The 18,920-nt window shown below is 36.5% G+C and overlaps 1 protein-coding gene across 1 annotated transcript in view; it reads left to right on the plus strand.

The window, feature by feature from the left end:
• Positions 1 to 18,920, plus strand: part of KCNH7 (potassium voltage-gated channel subfamily H member 7) — a 476,865-nt gene that overhangs the window by 437,867 nt on the left and 20,078 nt on the right. The window contains exons 10-12 of the mRNA XM_047085555.1: positions 7,593 to 7,845; positions 10,794 to 10,999; positions 13,550 to 13,649. Coding sequence (XP_046941511.1) covers positions 7,593 to 7,845; positions 10,794 to 10,999; positions 13,550 to 13,649 — 559 coding nt within the window. The remainder of the gene's footprint in view (positions 1 to 7,592; positions 7,846 to 10,793; positions 11,000 to 13,549; positions 13,650 to 18,920) is intronic.

Raw genomic sequence — 18,920 nt, forward strand, 5'->3', positions numbered from 1 at the left:
CCAGGCGCCCCATTAATGCACCTTTTTAAAAAAAAAATAAAATAAAAATAATCAGTCTTCTGCTGAGTCAGCAGAACTCCAGAATCTGGGTAACAAGGACATGGATGTAAAAGCAATAAATCCTTTCTGCCTACTCATCATTACCCACACTCCAACTCATCCTTGGCCCTGACTTAATCGGAGTCAGTTTAAAGTTGTCCTTCTGGAAGCAAAGATGCATCTCACATATCATGCTGTTAACTGAGAGAGGCAAGGAGAAGAAGCAGGAGGGAAAACTGTTTCATTTTTCAAGGAATCATTACTTGTATCAAAAGTGGTTCAGGAGGGGCGCCTGGGTGGCGCAGTCGGTTAAGCGTCCGACTTCAGCCAGGTCACGATCTTGCGGTCTGTGAGTTCGAGCCCCGTGTCAGGCTCTGGGCTGATGGCTCAGAGCCTGGAGCCTGTTTCCGATTCTGTGTCTCCTTCTCTCTCTGCCCCTCCCCCGTTCATGCTCTGTCTCTCTCTGTCCCAAAAATAAATAAACGTTGAAAAAAAAATTTTTAAAAAGTGGTTCAGGATTTATGACACTGGTTTCCCTGTCTGTGTGTGGCACGTTTGTGTTCTGTTCATGATTTTGTTTCTAAATGATGTAACCATGTGACATGACAAATGTGGAAAAGTTACATTTTTAAAATTAGTTAATTTTCTCAAGGTTTATAAAGCCCCCCATCATGGATTGCAGGATACTTTGCTTTGCCAACAATCTGGCCAGATATGGTATCCTTATACAATAAAATAATTCCTTATTCTCATTAGTCACATGAAGGTAAAATAAGAAAGCAGATAGCAAAGCAGTTTGAGCTTCAGACCACAGCTGCATACACTTGAATGTTTATAACTCCTAAAACAATCCACTTTTCATGATCAGTGGGTAAACATGAAGTATTAAACATGTAATCTCCAAGGAAAGATGAAAAATATATGTTTCCTATTCCTTAATGATAAACCATAACCATAGCAATAACATGATCTGGGATGACCTCAAAATTAGGGAATGCATGAGTTTCTAGAAACAACAAAAGCAAGGTTCAGTATCTTGTAAGTGGTAAGGATTTATCAAATGCTGAATGCCCACATGGCAAACAGTGATTCTATCAGAATCAGAAAATGCTATAAAGTCTTAAGGGCAGAGATTTAAGATTTAATATATTGCCTGCATCTTCTATTTGATAATCACACTTGAGGATTAGTGTTTCAAGGGGAGTGCTAATTTGTGTTTTGATTAATCCTAATTTGTCAAGATCTAAGTGTATTTAATGAACCAGAGAAGCCCCTCAGAAAATTTCCTAATGTGAGTTATCATAGTTACCAAACTTGTTCATAAGATTAATTTGCTGTTTAGGGGAATCATTTGACACAGACTGTCTTCTTCAACGGTGCTCTTTTCAGCCTGCCTTTAGGAATGTTCCTCTCTGCAGCTATGCTAAGTGAAACAAATAAAAATGCATTCATTACAACATAAACCAACTTTCCCATATTATCTGGATAGAGGATATCTATAAGAAAATACATTGTGATTCTTTCCAGAGCACATAGAGGGTTTAAAACACTATAGATGGTGTCTGGAGAACATCTTCATAAAAAAACTCCATTGTTGATTTCTTCTAACAGAATTTAGAAAGTATACCCACCATAAAAGAGTATTTGGCAGTCCAGCCTAATAAACAGCAAACATTGAATCATGTATCTTAAATTTGAGGAAGGAATAATAGAGTATATTGTGAATATTTAACTTAATTTGAAAATCCTTACCTATCAGCATCCAAGTAAAAGTTGATTGAGGAACTAACTACATTTCTCTCTTGCAACCTCTACCTTCCTTTAATCACATAGGAGTGAGGCCAGGACCGTGGAGACTCATAGAATAAAGGGAAGCCTTAAACTTCTGGATGGGGAAGAGAATGTGGCTTTAAGACTATACGTCACCTGCCCTACCCACCAGACATATAGTTACTGTTAAAAGACAAAGTTGTATTGAAGTATGATTACAAGAGAACTTTTTCCAGAGCAAAATCCAATGGACAGCAGTCCCTCACCCTGAAGGATGATATAATAGTTTCATATAAAAGACAATAATAATCATCTTAATTAATCTTCATTAATATCTGTTTTCTTAGACTCCACTGATGGAAGCCCTGGACACATTTTTCTAATTATAATCTGTCATAGACTTAAGCCAAACTTGTTTTGCACTGAAACCCCAATACATAAATTAGGTACTATAATTGTTTTTATTGACCTAAGTATAAAAGTTTAATTTAAGATCTGCTTACTAAAAAGAAAATGAGACTAATGTCATTTTGATGGGCACATTCATATCAAATCAGAAATTGCAGGTTTATATTAACCTCAGCCACCATTCCTTTCTAAATTTTGTATTCATTGCTCAGTGTGGAAGAAATTTGACTTCACACACTGCATAATTGCAAATATTAACAGTATTGTAGTATTTATTCCATTAGGTGTGTGTCAGCAAATTCACATTTGAGAGAAGTTTAGTGTAAAGTTAAATACTCTGAATTAATATTTAATCATGTTTGATAGGTGCCTACAATGGAATAGTTATTTCCATTTTTGCTCTTTGTGTGATTCTTCAGAGTTTTAGTTTGATTTGATCATGCTATTGTATTTTGTAATTGTTGGGTTATCCTTGCTTGAATGCCCTTAAACTTTGGGTCCTTTGATACTAAACTATGGGTTGATTGCTTTTAACAATCACAGAAAGCATTTCAAACTCAAAAGAATGAATGTCTCATTTGTCTTACATAATTTGAGGATCCCAAAGAGTTTTATTCACATAAAGTGAAGTAAAGGGGAGATAACCTTACATTTGTAAAATATTCAAGTGACCTTATACCATAAAAAAGACATGAGATTTTTATTAGCCTTGAAAAAATTTTCTGGAGCATCAGAAAGTTTAAAAAATCCCTCATAACTGCAAATATTAGAAAAGTTAAATGAGAGCTTTTCATTCACCTAATTAACTGTATTTTGAGGGTTCATTTGAACAACCATTGGTACTATAAATGTCTATTATAAATGTCCAAATGTGTGCTATAAATGTCCATGCAGAGGGGCGCCTGGGTGGCGCAGTCGGTTAAGCGTCCGACTTCAGCCAGGTCACGATCTTGCGGTCTGTGAGTTCGAGCCCCGCGTCGGGCTCTGGGCTGATGGCTCGGAGCCTGGAGCCTGTTTCCGATTCTGTGTCTCCCTCTCTCTCTGCCCCTCGCCCGTTCATGCTCTGTCTCTCTCTGTCCCAAAACTAAATAAACGTTGAAAAAAAAAAAAATTTAAAAAAAAAAAAATAAATGTCCATGCAGAGCAAACAAAGGGAAATTCTGAATATATATATATATTTTATATATTTATATAAATATATTATATATTTATATAATTTATATAATTTATATATATATTTATATAATTTATACATATATAAATATATATATATTTTTTAATCTGGGCACTTAAATCTGGGCTTTAGGTAAATTTTCAGGGATATTTTCAGAACATGTTTTTTGTTGTTGTTTTGTTTGTTTATTTTGTGTGTGTGTGTGTGTGTGTGTGTGTGTGTGTGTTTTCATAGTTATGCTTCTATACCCAGTAGAGTGCCTGGTACAGGGTAGATACTTATTACATATTTGCTAAAAGAGTGAGAGCTACTTTTCCAAGCTGCAGGCCATGAACTTGATTCTCTGTGATGTTCCTTGGTCTTTGAAATCTAATTAACTCAATAAATAATGACTCAAGATACACAGTGAAAGGTGCTGTGTACCCTCAGAGCTTCAGAACTTGACAGAGAAGGTTATATTGCGTGGAGTAGAAATAATTTTAACAATCACAAAGCCAGCTTGTGTCTTAGTTTGTACCTGTGTGTTTGACATAGCTACCCTTTACTACCAGATCTTCTAGGCCTGGTAAAAATGCCAATATTTGAGTGTTAAATGAGGAAGTTCTGTGTCAGGGAATTTAGCAGAGGAACTAAAACTGACAAATAAAAGTACAATGAATCAGTAGGAAGTAAGGAAGGGAACACTGCTGGGACCAATGGAAATAGGTGTCTCCAATGACTACTATTTAAACCTACCCCATTCTCCTCACTCTTTCCAGTGTTCTTCTACCTCTATTTCTCTAGTGTTTCTGTCTTTTAACTCTGCTTTTATAAAGTCTCTTTACTTAGGCATGCCCCAGATTCATACATAAGCTGCTGACTTATGTATGACATTTAAATCTCTGGGCTAGTAAGACATTCAATTACTAAATATTAACTTCTATGGAATTTTACTTGAGTGATCTACATAACTGACTTAAGAAAATCAAGAAAGTCAGTGAAGGACTAACCCCACAGGACAATTCCTTAATCTGGACAAGTCCTTCATGCTAACAGGTGTGTATCTTCTCTGTGGACAAGCAAAGACTTCTCCATGAAACTCTATGGTACCTCCAACTTGAGACCAGTCTTTCCAGTGGGTGTCACATCTGATAGGATAAATGCTAGGAAAATGACACTTAACAAGGACACTTGAGAAGAGAGTAGAATGAAGTTGAAAGACTTTCCCAAGAGCCTTTCATGGTCTTCTGAGTGTTTCTAAGAATATCGGAATTCCAATAACATATTTATATTAATTTAGTAAATGCCTACTCTCAAAAAGAATTTAAGAACACTCACAGTGAAAACCTAAGTGCAAGTAAGCCAAAATATTCAACACAAGTCAGAAACAGGAAACAGAAGTTAGAAAGAGGAGAGAAAAAAAGAAGTCTTAAACTCTGTTGAGACAATGGAACACAAAAGTTAGTGGTGAATTTTCTATTCACCAGAGACCAAGGAGAATACATTGGATGTTGCATATCTCAATTTCTGGCTAAAGATAATTTACCAGCTCTTCAGGAACAACAAATATGTATGACAAAAAAGAGTCGGAAATAAACTGTCTATGGCACATCTACAATGGACAGGATGATTTACATACATTTTCACATTTAATCGTGAGCACAACCCTGTGAGGTAGATATTATTAATTATTTTTACAATTGAAGAAACTGAATCTCAAGAAATTGAATTGAATCAACCAAAGTCCCAACTAGTAAGTGATGGAACTAGAACTTCAGCTCATGCCTGTCTGATTCCATAGCGCATCTAATGTGCTCAGAGAAATGAGTAGTCCCTATGTCTATCTTATCTGTACCTTCCAATTCAAAGCATGCATACACACCTGTGTACACGTGTGCACGCACACACACATGCACAGTTTTTCCTTTTATAAGCAAGCTATACTCAGAAAGTGTAATGGAGGAACTTCAGGAAAATGCCAGAAATAGCAGCTATAAGCTCAATAATCTCATTCCAACTATTATAGTAGAAGTGCTAGTTCCCCATTTATGTGAAATATAAAATGTCTTTTTGTGCCTTATTATAAATAAGCGAAATCTTAGGAGAAAAATAAGCATGTCTAACTTGTTACTTGGTGTGAGGCCCTTTACATTTTTACCTGGTTGGGGACATCTGAGAATCATGCCAAGACCACAACAATAGGCTTCAGGGAGGAAAAGTGTGCAGGAAGACCAGTGAACTGGGTTTTTTCCTACTATAACACCTCCAAATAAAGTGGTCCCATTTCAGAAAACCGTATACAAACATCACTCAATTCTAGTCTAGCATAACTTGCCAAAGAATCCCATGTAGGAGGGATCGGTGACATACCAGAGGGTTGGCTCTAGGAGAGGAGCTGGGTTGTGTAGGATCTGACAGAGTGCAGAAAGATCCACTAGCCCCCCAAAGCAAAAATGGGCAAAGACTAGGCAAGTTATCATTTTGGAGAGGTCTTCCATCCATGCAGGAAATCTGGCAGAAGTCTAGTCATGTAGACAAAGTCTGAAAGGGAGAGTTAAAGACAGAGGTTCAGATGAGTGCCCAGGAACTCAGAGGAAGGCTCATTTCTTTCAGGTCTGAGCCAGGTAATACAGAAACTTCGGGACAAATGTCTGAATTCCTACAGATATTTGGAGCTGGGTAAGCGGTATCTAGCAATTGGCACACTATGCATTGGTAACTTACGGCAATTTTCAAAATTGTAAAAGCTCTTATTCTCTGGCAAAGAAACACAGATAGATCAAGTGACTTGCACAAGTGTCAACCTGTGGCAAATTCATGACCAGAACTCATGTTCTGTGAGTTTTCTTCTAAAACACCCTTGACCCATTTCTATGGGTGACGTTACCATGAAGGAAACAAAATTGCAGATAGTGGCTGCCATGTTTTAGGTCTCTAATTGATCCGTTTGTATGATACCACAACTGGTCTGACCAATTGCATCACACAGTGGTCCTACAGATGCAGTAGACCTGTGGCTGCTTTAACATGTAAAATAGAAATAAGTGTAAGGTAACTCAAATATGATCTAAGTTGAAGTTCTCCTATGGACCATATACATTTCAATTATCTGTACAAATGATTCATGATTATTTTTAGCTTTATCGGACAGCAATAGCAAGGTTGACCCAAAGGTTAGGAAATCCTAAAATTTCATTATTAGGTACTATGTTATGCCTCCTCCCTCTACTCCAAAGCATATTTAAATGGATTTATTTTTAATGACAGAGGAAAGTCAACATGAGTTGACTTTATTTTTAATGACATGAGGAAAGTCAATGACATGAGAATTAAAATCTAGATACAACGCCCAAGATAACTAAGACACACAAAGAGAAGTAAGAGTTGAGTGTCTTTGGCCCATATCCTGGGGATTTTTATAAAATAATATACAATTTTATTCCGTTTAAACTGAGTAGCACTTGTCACAAGTTATTATTTAATTTCTTCTACAAGTTTTAAATCAGTTCCTGAATAAGTTGTCAAAACAGTAGTGCTGTTAGAAGCTTTATGTTTGCATTGTAAACTCTGGCACGATTTCCATTTCTGAAAACAGAACTATACTTTTAAAGTATGTTTGCTGTTATCCTTCCCTTTCTCTATTTTCAGTGCTTATCAAAATATTTAGTATTAATAGTGTGCATATGAAACATAAATATTCCACGTACTGTTAGCTAAGAGCACTCTCTTGTATATGACATTTACAAATGCCATGGCTATTTCAGGATCATTATTTTTATTAATTATAATTAAAATGTATACCAGAGATAGCAATCCAAATTGACTTGAGATTCCTTCAAAAGGTTGTCTTCCTAGCTGTACCGCCTCTCATTAGTTATGTCTTATTAATTGTCACATTGCATTATATATGTGCACAGTATGATGCTACCTCACATAATTCAGGGAATGAGAAGCAGTGTGAAACATCAGCATCACATTTTAATGAGACAGCATTTGTGTTGAGTCTGAATGCCTTCAGTTAATTCAGAGAACAAGTATTTGAGTTAAAATTCTGACATGTTTAGCAAACCAAGTATTCATTAAGGTTGGCGAGGTAGAAGCATTGTAAGAACTCGTGTGACAATGACTACACCTGCAGTTCTGGGAGCAAGAAATATACTTTATTTCAAGTGGATGTACCCTGTGCACTGGTAGTATGAAACTCTTTATGTTTTTTCTTCAGGTCCTAAAGGGTTTCCCAGAATGTTTACAAGCTGATATTTGTCTACACCTCAACCAGACTTTGCTGCAAAACTGCAAAGCCTTTCGGGGGGCAAGTAAAGGTTGCCTTAGAGCTTTGGCAATGAAGTTCAAGACCACCCATGCACCTCCAGGAGACACCCTGGTTCACTGTGGGGATGTTCTCACTGCACTTTATTTCTTATCCAGAGGCTCCATCGAAATCCTCAAAGATGACATTGTGGTAGCTATTCTGGGTGAGTGTTTTAGAACTCGAAGGTGACAGATTCAGTTGTTAGCTGGTGCAATGCGTATTTTAAAATGATAGAAAAAAAGGATTGATCTGTTTCTTTATGAGTACTATTTAAGACTGATAGTGATTTTAAAGCTTTATTTAAAATTCAATTCAAATCAAATTGACCTTGCAGAAAATACGTTTTCTTGACTATCTCACTTTTCCTCCAATGTGTAAACACTTCCATGACTCTCTTTAGTTCTTGGAAGCTACTTAAACATCAGAACCCAAATGTATGAAAAGAGTCAGCATTTCGCTTTTCATGTTGGAGGGCCTTGGATTCATTTCGGATCCCTTAACACCTTAAATAAAATGTGTCCATTGTGGGTTACTTGCTAGCATGTGCCAATGCCCTGTCATGAACTGTGTCTATGTATTGATAGGTTTCATCTATATGCTCTGCACTTTTACTTGCTGTGTCCCACCAAATGGAATTACATAGTCCTTACTTGTGAACTATGACCTATGAACTATGAGCTATGAACTTAGCATTCAGGGATAAAGGTGTTGAGGAAATTAAAATTACTAGCTAATTAAACTGGTTTGGGTGCAAAAGAATGTCCGTCTGTCCAATCTGTGTCTTCAAAAGCAAATTTAGTCAGTGTCAACTTGTAGGATTTCTTTGGACTGTTAGAAGAGTGGGGAAGAGGAAGGAAGCAGAGAAAAGGGAGATCAGTGTTTCGTCCCTAACACCTAGCCAGCAGCCTTAAGACTCAGTCTCCCTGAGGGAACATCCACTCCTAATGTTTGTGAACATTTGCACTTTTTTGTTTTCCTGTGGATTAAATCCAGGTCCATTTAGATAATGAACATGTAATTCAATGACTTCCTCTCACTAGATTCGTGATGTCAACATCCAAAAGGACAGGATGTTGTCTGTTTTCTCTGCTGCCTAGTAGGACCAGAGTATGGCCTAGCACAGGACAAAGAAATTTGAGTGATTCCTATATATTTTGATCATTTTATTTTAATGACGGTTTTTTAAAATCCCATATTGACAAGATGCATAAGGCAAAGAATAAAAACATAAATCAGGTAGTGGCTACATAGTAAGTTGGATTTTCACCACATTCGGCCTTGACAGTTTGCTCTGTATGTTGCCAGGGAAGAAGCATGCTTCAGTGCTTTCCTGATCTTAGAATGAGCCTGCCCCACCTTCTACAGGGAGGTAACAAGACTTCTTGCTTTATAAAACAGTAATTTTAGAGTGTAGTTAAGCAGTACACGCTGACTGGCTTAGTTTTGCTCATTTTTACAGTCGTGTAAACTAATTAAGATGCAAAGCCCATGCTGAATTTAGTTGAGAGCTTTTCTTTGACAATATCTATACTGAAGTATTAAAACTATAAAGAATTTCAAGAGATTCTTTTCTTCTGTCCCCATTTCCATGTAAATCTGCACCTAAAATCCTCACAAATTATGATTCTTCGTTCCATTTTGAAGCTAAGTATTTATTTAAAACAAAGTTAATATATTCTCTCCCATATCAGTTTCTGTCATAGAGATGTGCTCTCTGATTTCTACCCATTAAATTCACATTTAAAATAAGAACATTATAGCATTTTTTGACTGGTTAGAATTTTATCATTTAAAAGTCTTTGATAGTTTCTATAGTTGGGTATATATAAGCTTGTCTGTCAAAAAATAACTTAACAGATCCAAAAAGTTTTTTCTAAATCTGAAAAGAAGCTTCAGGATATATACAAGAAAGTACCATTTTACACTGATGATCTTTAAAAGATCTATGATAGATAATTTATTGGTAGTTATTAAGCATTTATTTCACAGCTATAATTTTTAAGTGTCTTGACATTCAGAGACAGAAAAACCTAAATGGCCATGACATTCAGGTAAAATATTGGGAGGAGATAAACATATCAAGTGTGAAAAAGTTTTGACTGGAGTCAGAATGCATGGGATTTAAACATGGCTACTCTCTCCCTCCCTTCACCCACTAAGTAGGTGACCTTGGTCTAATCAGTTTACCTCTTCAATCTTCTTGTCATAGTCATAGTATTTAAATAATAGAGAGTAACTTCCTTATGAAGTTATTTTAGGGATTGAATGAGATAATTCACCTACGCATTTGACACAGTGCCTGGCACCTACTTAATTCTTAATAAGCATTTGTTGTTGCTGTCATCATCCTCAGTATTAAACAAAGCCTGGAAAAGTAGGTGGCATGTGGCCAGGGAGAGGGGATGAGGAGAACCCATCAGAAGCCAGACACTGAGATAATCCCAGGTTTGGCAAGAAAGCAAGGAGGACACACTTTTAGAGTAAAGGCCATTTGGTAAAAAGCAAGACTATAAATAAAGCTAGATATATTCAATAATTGGACAGAGTCATTACGGGCAAATCTGAAAGTGGTTAGTAAAGGAAACAAGGTATGTTCAAATTATACCCCTAGTCCTGTAAGTGTTGAAAGTGTGCCACTATACCCCCATGTTTGCCATCACCCCTGGAGACCATCCTGAGTTAGAAAGTTTGTGAATCTGACTCACTGCTGCCTTTCTCATATTCCTGGATTGACAAAATTGGACCACACCTACTTGATGGCAAGACCCTTTTCTAGCCATGTAAAGCATAGCAGATTAAAGCCATATTTGCTACATTTCTAGGCATGTAGCCAAAAAATCAAAACATGGAAATAATAGTCATTATATCAGGACCAGTATGTTAAGAGGTAAAATACCACTCAGCAAACAAACATGACTGAAGCAATCAGTAGGAGGTACTAGAATTTTGAGGCTCTAGTGTCTGTTGGCCAGGGGATCTTCCATTTGAATTCTTTGGCCCATGGATTGGTCACTGGTCCCCTTGTATTTTTAGAAAGAAAGCATTAAGTTCACATTCCTTTTACCTCCTTTATTTATTTATTTATTTATTTATTTATTTATTTATTTTTAGGGAAAAACGATATATTTGGAGAAATGGTTCATCTTTATGCCAAACCTGGAAAGTCTAATGCAGATGTAAGAGCTCTCACGTACTGTGACTTGCATAAGATCCAGAGAGAAGACTTGTTAGAGGTTTTGGATATGTATCCCGAGTTTTCCGACCACTTTCTCACAAACTTAGAGTTGACTTTTAACCTAAGGCATGAGAGTGCAAAGGTATATGTTAATGGTTTACTTATTTTTGGATTTATGACATTTTATTTTATTCTTGGATTGCCAAAATTCTTCTGCAATATCAAGCAAAATATAGCAAAACTTTACCAACTCTGAATATTTGGATACCAACTCTTAATTTTGGAATTTCTAAATTATAGGGAAGGAATTCTGTCTAATTACTTTCAAATATATTGAATAACTTCAAGGAGGTCAATTAAATTTGACCTTTCAGAAACACTTAGGTGACATACTTGATTTAAAATAGCCTTGGTTTATATTGAGTGTGCCAATTATTTGTAAGATATGAATGATCTTAGACTATTTAAGTCCCCTAGAAGAGCTTATTTTACACAAGGGTTAGAATATTCTCCAAGCTATTATTTATACCACACACGGGTTAGCAATGTCTTTTCAATAAAAATGAAACATTTAAACTCACTCAAGTTTAGGTCCATATTTCACACAATTTCCAAATCACAGAAATATAAATGAATCAGGCTTAAACCTGAGTCAAAATTAGTGCTATAAAATGAATAGCATATGGTCTAGTAGAAATAATATTTTAAATGATTCTACACATAATTTAACCTTGAGTGAATTTTAAGAGTGTAGCCTTTGTCTCTTTCACTCTCTACTACTATTAAAAATGTGTCTTTATGACATCACTATGCTAAGAATACAGAATTGCAGTCTACAATTTATTACTAGTTTATTCTTCCTTCTTTCCTCCCCAAAACCCCATCACCTCAGCTCTGATTCTAAATAGCTTTTTGCCAGAAATCAAACGTTAGGGCTTTTGAAACTTCTAAATGTTTTTTTTGTTTGTTTTTTGGGTTTTTTTCTTGCATTTTTTTTGTTTGTTTTTTTTTTTTTTTTGTTAATGCTAACTAATATACTCTCTGGAAGGAAAAAATCCTCAAGTCAATAGTTAGGTAAAAGGTAGTAGATTTAATTCTCCCTGGAATTAGTCATTCTCAGGTACTGTGAGAGACTTAAAGAAGATAAACTTGTAAGGTCACCAGGGTACCATTTCATAATCTGAAGCACCAGCTCAGATAATAGCTTCTTTTCAAAACACTGAAGTTGAAAAATATCTAGGTGATAAGAGATTCAAGTTATCAAGAGCATATATTTTTTATAATGGTTTGAAGTCAGTACTTTATTAAAATCTGTTTAATGTCACCAACCTCATTCTGATTTTGCCTTGATGAACAGCAAGATAACTTCTTTTATGTATGTATGTATGTATGTATTTATTTATTTTTGTATTTGAGAGAGACACAGAGAGAGAGAGAGAACACAAGTAGGGGAGAGGGGCAGAGGGAGGGAGAGAGAATCTTAAGCAGACTCCACACTCAGTGTGAAGCCCAACATGGAGCTTGATCTCATGAGATCATGACCTGAGTCAAAATCAAGAGTTGGACGCTTAAGGGACTGAGCCACCCAGACTCCCCAGATAACTTCTTCACATAAAAAGTTTAGGCAGCAACCAGGGGAGCCTGGATGGCTCAGTCGGTTGAGCATTCGATTTTTGATCTCTGCTCAGGTCATGATCTTTCAGTTCATGAGTTTGAGCCCCATGTTGGGCTCTGTGCTGACAGTGTGTAGCCTGCTTGGGCTTCTCTCTGTCTCTCTCTCTCTCTCTCTCTCTCTCTCTCTGCTCCTTGCACATGTGTACTTTCTTTCTCTCTCTCAAAATAAACATTAAAAAAAAAAGTTTAAGCAGCAAGCAAATAAAGAAAATAGGAACTTCCATTTGTTTTATTTATTTGGGAGCTTCCATTTTTATTACAGAAATGATCATAATTTCCAGAAGGGGAGGAAGGAGAAATAATAAATAGCTCAAAATAAGAAAATGCTTACAGCATAGTGTTCATTGAACTTAACTTTATATTTATTGTTGTGAATTTAACTTTGTAATCATTACCATGTATTTAAACATCATAGCTAATTATAATTAGCTTACACTTTTTTCCCTGCTGTAATACAGATTCTGAATTTTTTTTTAACATTTATTTATTTTTGAGAGAGAGAGTGTGTGCACAAGCAAGGGAGGGGCAGGGAGAGAGGGGGACAGAGGATCTGAAACAGGCTCTGTGCTGACAGCAGAGAGCCCGATGCAGGACTCAGACTCATGAACCGTGAGATCATGACCTGAGCCAAAGTCAGATGCTTAACAGACTGAGCCACCCAGGAGCCCCCTGCAATTTTTTTAATTATTATTTTTATTTTAACTTTACCAAGTTACATAAAATACATTCTACATGAAGAAATATGTTGTCTTTAAATGTTGACATTATTCCTAAACATTTCTGATAAATAACTTATACAACTGTGATTTCCCCATCAGATGGTGAAACTACTTGAATTATTCTATTAGTCCATTTTATAATTTAGAGACAACCGGAAAACAAAGTATTGTAGCTATTTGCCTGCAATCTAATAGTTAAGCCTCAAAGTGTTTGAAATGATATGAAACAGTAGAGAAGTTACTGATAATATGTTCAAATTGAATAATCTTCCATTTTATCTTCATGTCCATTAACAAAGGCTGATCTCTTACTACGATCACAGTCTGTGAATGATTCTGAAGGAGACAACTGTAAGCTACGAAGAAGGAAATTTTCATTTGATAGTGAAGGAGACAAAGGTAATGCATTTTATTTCTAAAATTTAAACGTAGAACATGTGGTGATTAGCTCCTCTTACTAAATGCCCATTTACTACTGATTTCATGGGGAAGTTTCATTTGGATTTTAGAAAGGCAAATCCTTTGCTGTTCTCAGTAGCTAATAATGTGTTTTCTGATTGATAGTTATCAATGATGTCATTCAGCAAAGCCATCTGATATCTACAGGGACATCACAGATAGAGATATAGAGTAGGTTGGTTAAAAAAGAAAAAGAGAGAAAAAAAAAGGAGACCAATTAATAGCAGATGAATAACTACACTCAAAGTCTTGAACAGAGTGTTCTGGAAGAAGGACCCTTGTGACAGCCAGAGTGCTAAACCCTCTCACAGGCGTGTGTGACATGGATGAAGGTGGTATTTGTTAGGTCTCTTCATCCTTACACCCTCTGAAGTGCTTGCCACTCCTACTCGTCTCTGGGTTTTTCTGCCCTTCTAACTATTCTTTATGTTTCACTCATGTATTCAAAAAATACTTAACATTTCACATTTTTAAAGAACTACTCAATTTCTGAGAAACTAATTGTGTAAAACAGCCCTTACCCTTCCTAGGAAGAGAGATGGCACATACCTTTTATAATTCTGAATAAAAACAGCAGGTGCTGTAACAGAATAACCTCGATGGAAACCCAGATGAAGGTATATTTAATTGTGCGTGGGCAGATGAGTGAAGGCTTTTCTGGAGAAGCATCTACACTTTTCCCATGCTGATCCAATAAGTGTTCTATTCTTCACCTTATTTGGCTCTCATTAAAACAAGTCCCCTCTTTTTCTTGAATAATATTCTCTTGGCATCTGTGTTACTACTGCACTCTTCCTATTTTCCTTCTATGCTCAGTAATTCCCTGAGGAGAATTACAGGATCATTATCTTCTAAACCAGTTATTAGTTATTAGATTTTCTCAAGGTATGGCCCTAGCTCTTCTTCTCTTCTCATTCTATATGAACTCTTTCCTAGGTGATCTCATTTATATTGAGTTTATTTATATTCTCACATAAGAGATGTGAATATTCACATTGTAATCCCAGACCATCTGAGCTTCAATCTCATATATCCAACTGCCTATTAAACCATCGAATTGTGGGACACCTGGGTGGCTCAGTCTGTTAAGTATCTGACTTCGACTCAGGTCATGATCTCATAATTGGTGGGTTCAAGCCCCGTGTCAGGCTCTGTGCTGACAGCTCAGAATCCAGAGCCTGCTTTGGATTCTGTGTCTCTCTCACTCTCCCTCTGCCCTTCCCTTGCTTGCACTCTGTCTCTCAAAAATAAATAAACATTAAAAAAAAATTTTAAAAAAACACAAAACAAAAACACTGACTTGAAATCTCAAAGGCAGCCCAAACTGAACATTCCCTAAATTGAACTCATCATGGCCCTCTGGAAACCTCTCTCCATCATTTACCAGATCTCTAAATGGAACCACAACCCAATCAATTGCACTAATCCAATTATCTATCTAGGAGGTGACTTTCTCTCAACCTCTCCATCAATTCTTGTTATTGTTTCTCCACTACACGTTCATTTATTTTCTTTTTTTTTAATTTTTTTTAATGTTTATTTATTTTTGAGAGAGAGAGGCAGAGTGCGAGCAGGGGAGGGACAGAGAGGGAGAGGGAGACACAGAACCCCAAGCAGGCTCCAGGCTCTGCGTTGTCAGAACAGAGCCCAACGCGGGGCTCCAACCCACGAACTGAGAGGTCACAACCTAAGCCGAAGTCGGACGCCCAATGACTGAGCCACCCAGGTGCCCCACATGTTCGTTTAGTTTTCAAATGAGGTCCCTTTGGTTTACTTCTCTCCACCTTCTTAGTCACAACTCTGGGCGAAGCTACCATAATCTGTCACCTGGAATACCGAAACAGCATCCCAACTCACCTCCCCAGATCTAATTTGCCCCTCTCTTATCTATTTTCTGGACCACTGGTGATTTTTTTTTTCTAAATGCAGTTATGTTTATGTCATGCCCATATATAAAGCCCTCTAAGGACCTCCCCTTCCCTCAACAACCCTAATCTGGCTTTCTCCCAGCAGCTCATCTACTTTGCAGCATTAATTCCAGTTGTACTTCTATGTCCATTGGCATCATTATTTAATTGATGCTATCTGTCCCTAGATTATAAATTCTATAAAGGTGGGAAATATTTAGTCACCTATAAGTTGCGTCACCTATAAGTCACCTAAAGACTATTCAGTGTTTGCCTCACAGCAGGTATTCAGCAAATATTTGTTGAAAGAGCGAATTAATAATGAAATAGAATTTGAGCATCTTCCTTTTGATTCTCTTCTTTTGCCTTCATCCAGGTTCTTTCCTTGGCCCTTTTCTCTCTGAATTCTTTCCCTTGGGAAGCTTGTCTGCTAGCTTCAACACTCACTACACTTCGAGTAAACTTCACTTCCCTCTCTTCCATGTAAATCATGTGTCTTTTTGCTTCTACCATTCCCTTAATCAGAAGTTACCTCCCTATCCTCAAGCATAGGCACATGCAACCACACCACTGTTTTCATCCACCATCCAAAATTACCTTTTTTTTTTTTTTTTTTAGTCATGGTTAATCTCCAATGATATATTCAACGTTAACTCTCTCTCTCTCTCTCTCTCTCTTTTTTTTTAGAGAGAGATGTAATTGGTTTTATAAGCAATTCGTGAATTGGGCAGCATCTATCTAACAAGTAGAGAGATGTTCCCCAACATGAACTCTTTCTTGATTTGCCCAAATATATAGATTTTATTCCTTTTATGAATTCCTGTGTCAGTTTCCTTTGGTGATATTGTCAAAATATGCCCTGCACAGTGGTTAATGCTTATTGTCTTTTTTCTCCACAAAAATGTAGATTCCTTTAACAAAGAATGGTTGATACATATTTGCTTAATTGGGCTAATTGTTGAGTCCTCTAGCTGATCGCAGAACAATAAGCCACTCAGATAGGTGCTAATTTATTTCTGCAGTGTCTTTCATTATTCTCTTGGTAACTTTTTCTAAAATCAGCACGATTACTGTCAAGCTGTTTTTCTGTAGGCTTAACCAAAATCCCTTATCCTGGTGTTAATCTCTTATTTTTATCTCTCTGGAGATGAAGAAAACTTGAAAATGTGTCTATATAATAATGTTCCCCATACAGTTGAAGATTAATTAAATCTCCTTTCAATCTTGTTTAGTTTCCTCAGTCTCAAGCTAAATAATCTGTTTATATCTCCTGATAAGGCCCTCAGAGCGTGTCACAAAGTATATTGTGCTCATGCAACTAGACATTTCTATTAATTCTAGAAACTTTTCCTTTAATCACAGTCTTAATCTATGAGACTTAGTTTATATCAAGTGTAGATAGTAAGGGATATGCCTGCCTGCCTGCCTGCCTCTCTTTGAAATTTCCTGGTGTGTCAGTGAGTAAGCATGATTTGGGCAATGAGAAAACACAAATTAACTCTGGTTATACACAGCTTGAGGACCGATTCTAGACTTTAGCACTAGTCTTTAGGACTCCATAGCACTACAGCAAGTATAAAATTTGCTGAAAGCAATTTAGTCCCCATGGACTCAATTTAATGTTCCACAAATGAGTGGCCACTCATTTGATACGTATCTTGGTGTAGAATTAATGTGTAAGAGAAAAACACATACACTAGTATGAAGAACAGGGAACTTTTAGAAAATTATTGATGCTAAATACTGTGGAAGTACATCAACTAAAAGCTGCCCATGAAATGCATCGATTGTTTACTGCTTGTGTGAAACATAGACATCCAAGAGCGCCGATGATTCTGAATCACTCAGCAGAGGCACCAAGAACCAGACAGAAGAACACAAAGCTGAGCACTGGGGATAGAGAGAGAGGCTAAGTCCTACAGTGCCATCCACTATCTACTTAAGGCACCAGAACTCTTCAGACTTCAATCCTTACCGCCCCCTACCCCTTACAATCATGCCAACTACATGTTGTTAAGGAGCTTACATTCAAAAAGATATATTTAAGAGATGCCTGAGTGACTCCGTCAGCTAAGCATCCTACTTTGGCTCAGGTCATGATCTCGCAGTTCACAAGTTCAAGCCCTGCACCATCGGGCTCTGTGCTGACAGCTCAGAGCCTGGAGCCTGCTTCAGATTCTGTGTCTCCATCTTTCTTTGCCCCTTCCCTGCATGCGTTCTCTCTCTCTTTCTCTCTCTCTCTCAAAAATAAGTAAACATTAAAAATAGGAAAGAAAGAAAGAAAGAAAGAAAGAAAGAAAGAAAGAAAGAAAGAAAGAAAGAAAAAATATTTAAAAAGAAAAGGTATATAGAATCCCTGGCAAGTTGACTTGAACAAAATAGAGGCTAGACATTTTGGACTTATCTCTTAGAATTAATGTGTTAATAAACGTGCTTGTCCTCATGAGCTTCACATTTCTTCTGATGAAATAAACCTACTTCTCAACAAGAGAGAGTTGTTAGTTTAGGCATGAGTTTCAGAATATCTAGTGTTTTTTTGGTGTTTTTTTTTTTTTTTGTAATCTTCAAGTAGTTCTCTTTCTTTCATGAAATTCTGGATTGGAGGTGCCCCGGAACCCCCCAACTTAATTAAGGTCATTGTAGAAAGAGGTCCTACAGTTCCTGAGATGGAAATAAAGTCATTGTTACAGAAAGTGAAGAAGAAAAATGATGCTTTAGTGACCTATTTAGTGGCCTTTATTAAGGACTTGTTAAGATGGTTGGACAGAACAGAAGTAAATGAGGTATAGTCATTTGGAACATGCTAAAAAATTGTCTGGATTAAAGTAGTTTCCAGAGTTAAGTTGTGCTTACTTCAGAGTATGACCCTATGATTCATTGGGTGATGGGAATAATAATTAAGATTTTATGTTGTGTTTATTTTATAAAATACATAGTCTATAAGTACATTAGCATGTATAATAACACATGAGATGTGCACATACACACTCACACCCATGTATGTTTTAACCGACAAGGTATTTGTAACTAAATATTTGGAATATTCTGCACAACTCTTCCTATGCACAGAATATGCAGTATCAAAGTGGTATAGTAGTATGAAAGTTATTGAAGTAAGTAGTAAATATATGCAGTTGAACTTATTTTTATAGAATAAAGGTGATTTAATTCTATTAAATTAAGCCTTAAATATGTTGGTGGTATACTTTGGCATCTTTTTGGAATATCTCCTCCAATACGAACAGTAGTTAGCTTTTGTTACGTATTTTAGTGATATATAAATGTGATTTGCTTATTTTCATTT

This window comes from Lynx rufus, unplaced genomic scaffold (assembly GCF_022079265.1).
Source record: "Lynx rufus isolate CCGP_SWC_20201006 ecotype Redwood Valley unplaced genomic scaffold, mLynRuf1.p SCAF_2, whole genome shotgun sequence".
Lineage (NCBI taxonomy): Eukaryota > Metazoa > Chordata > Mammalia > Carnivora > Felidae > Lynx > Lynx rufus.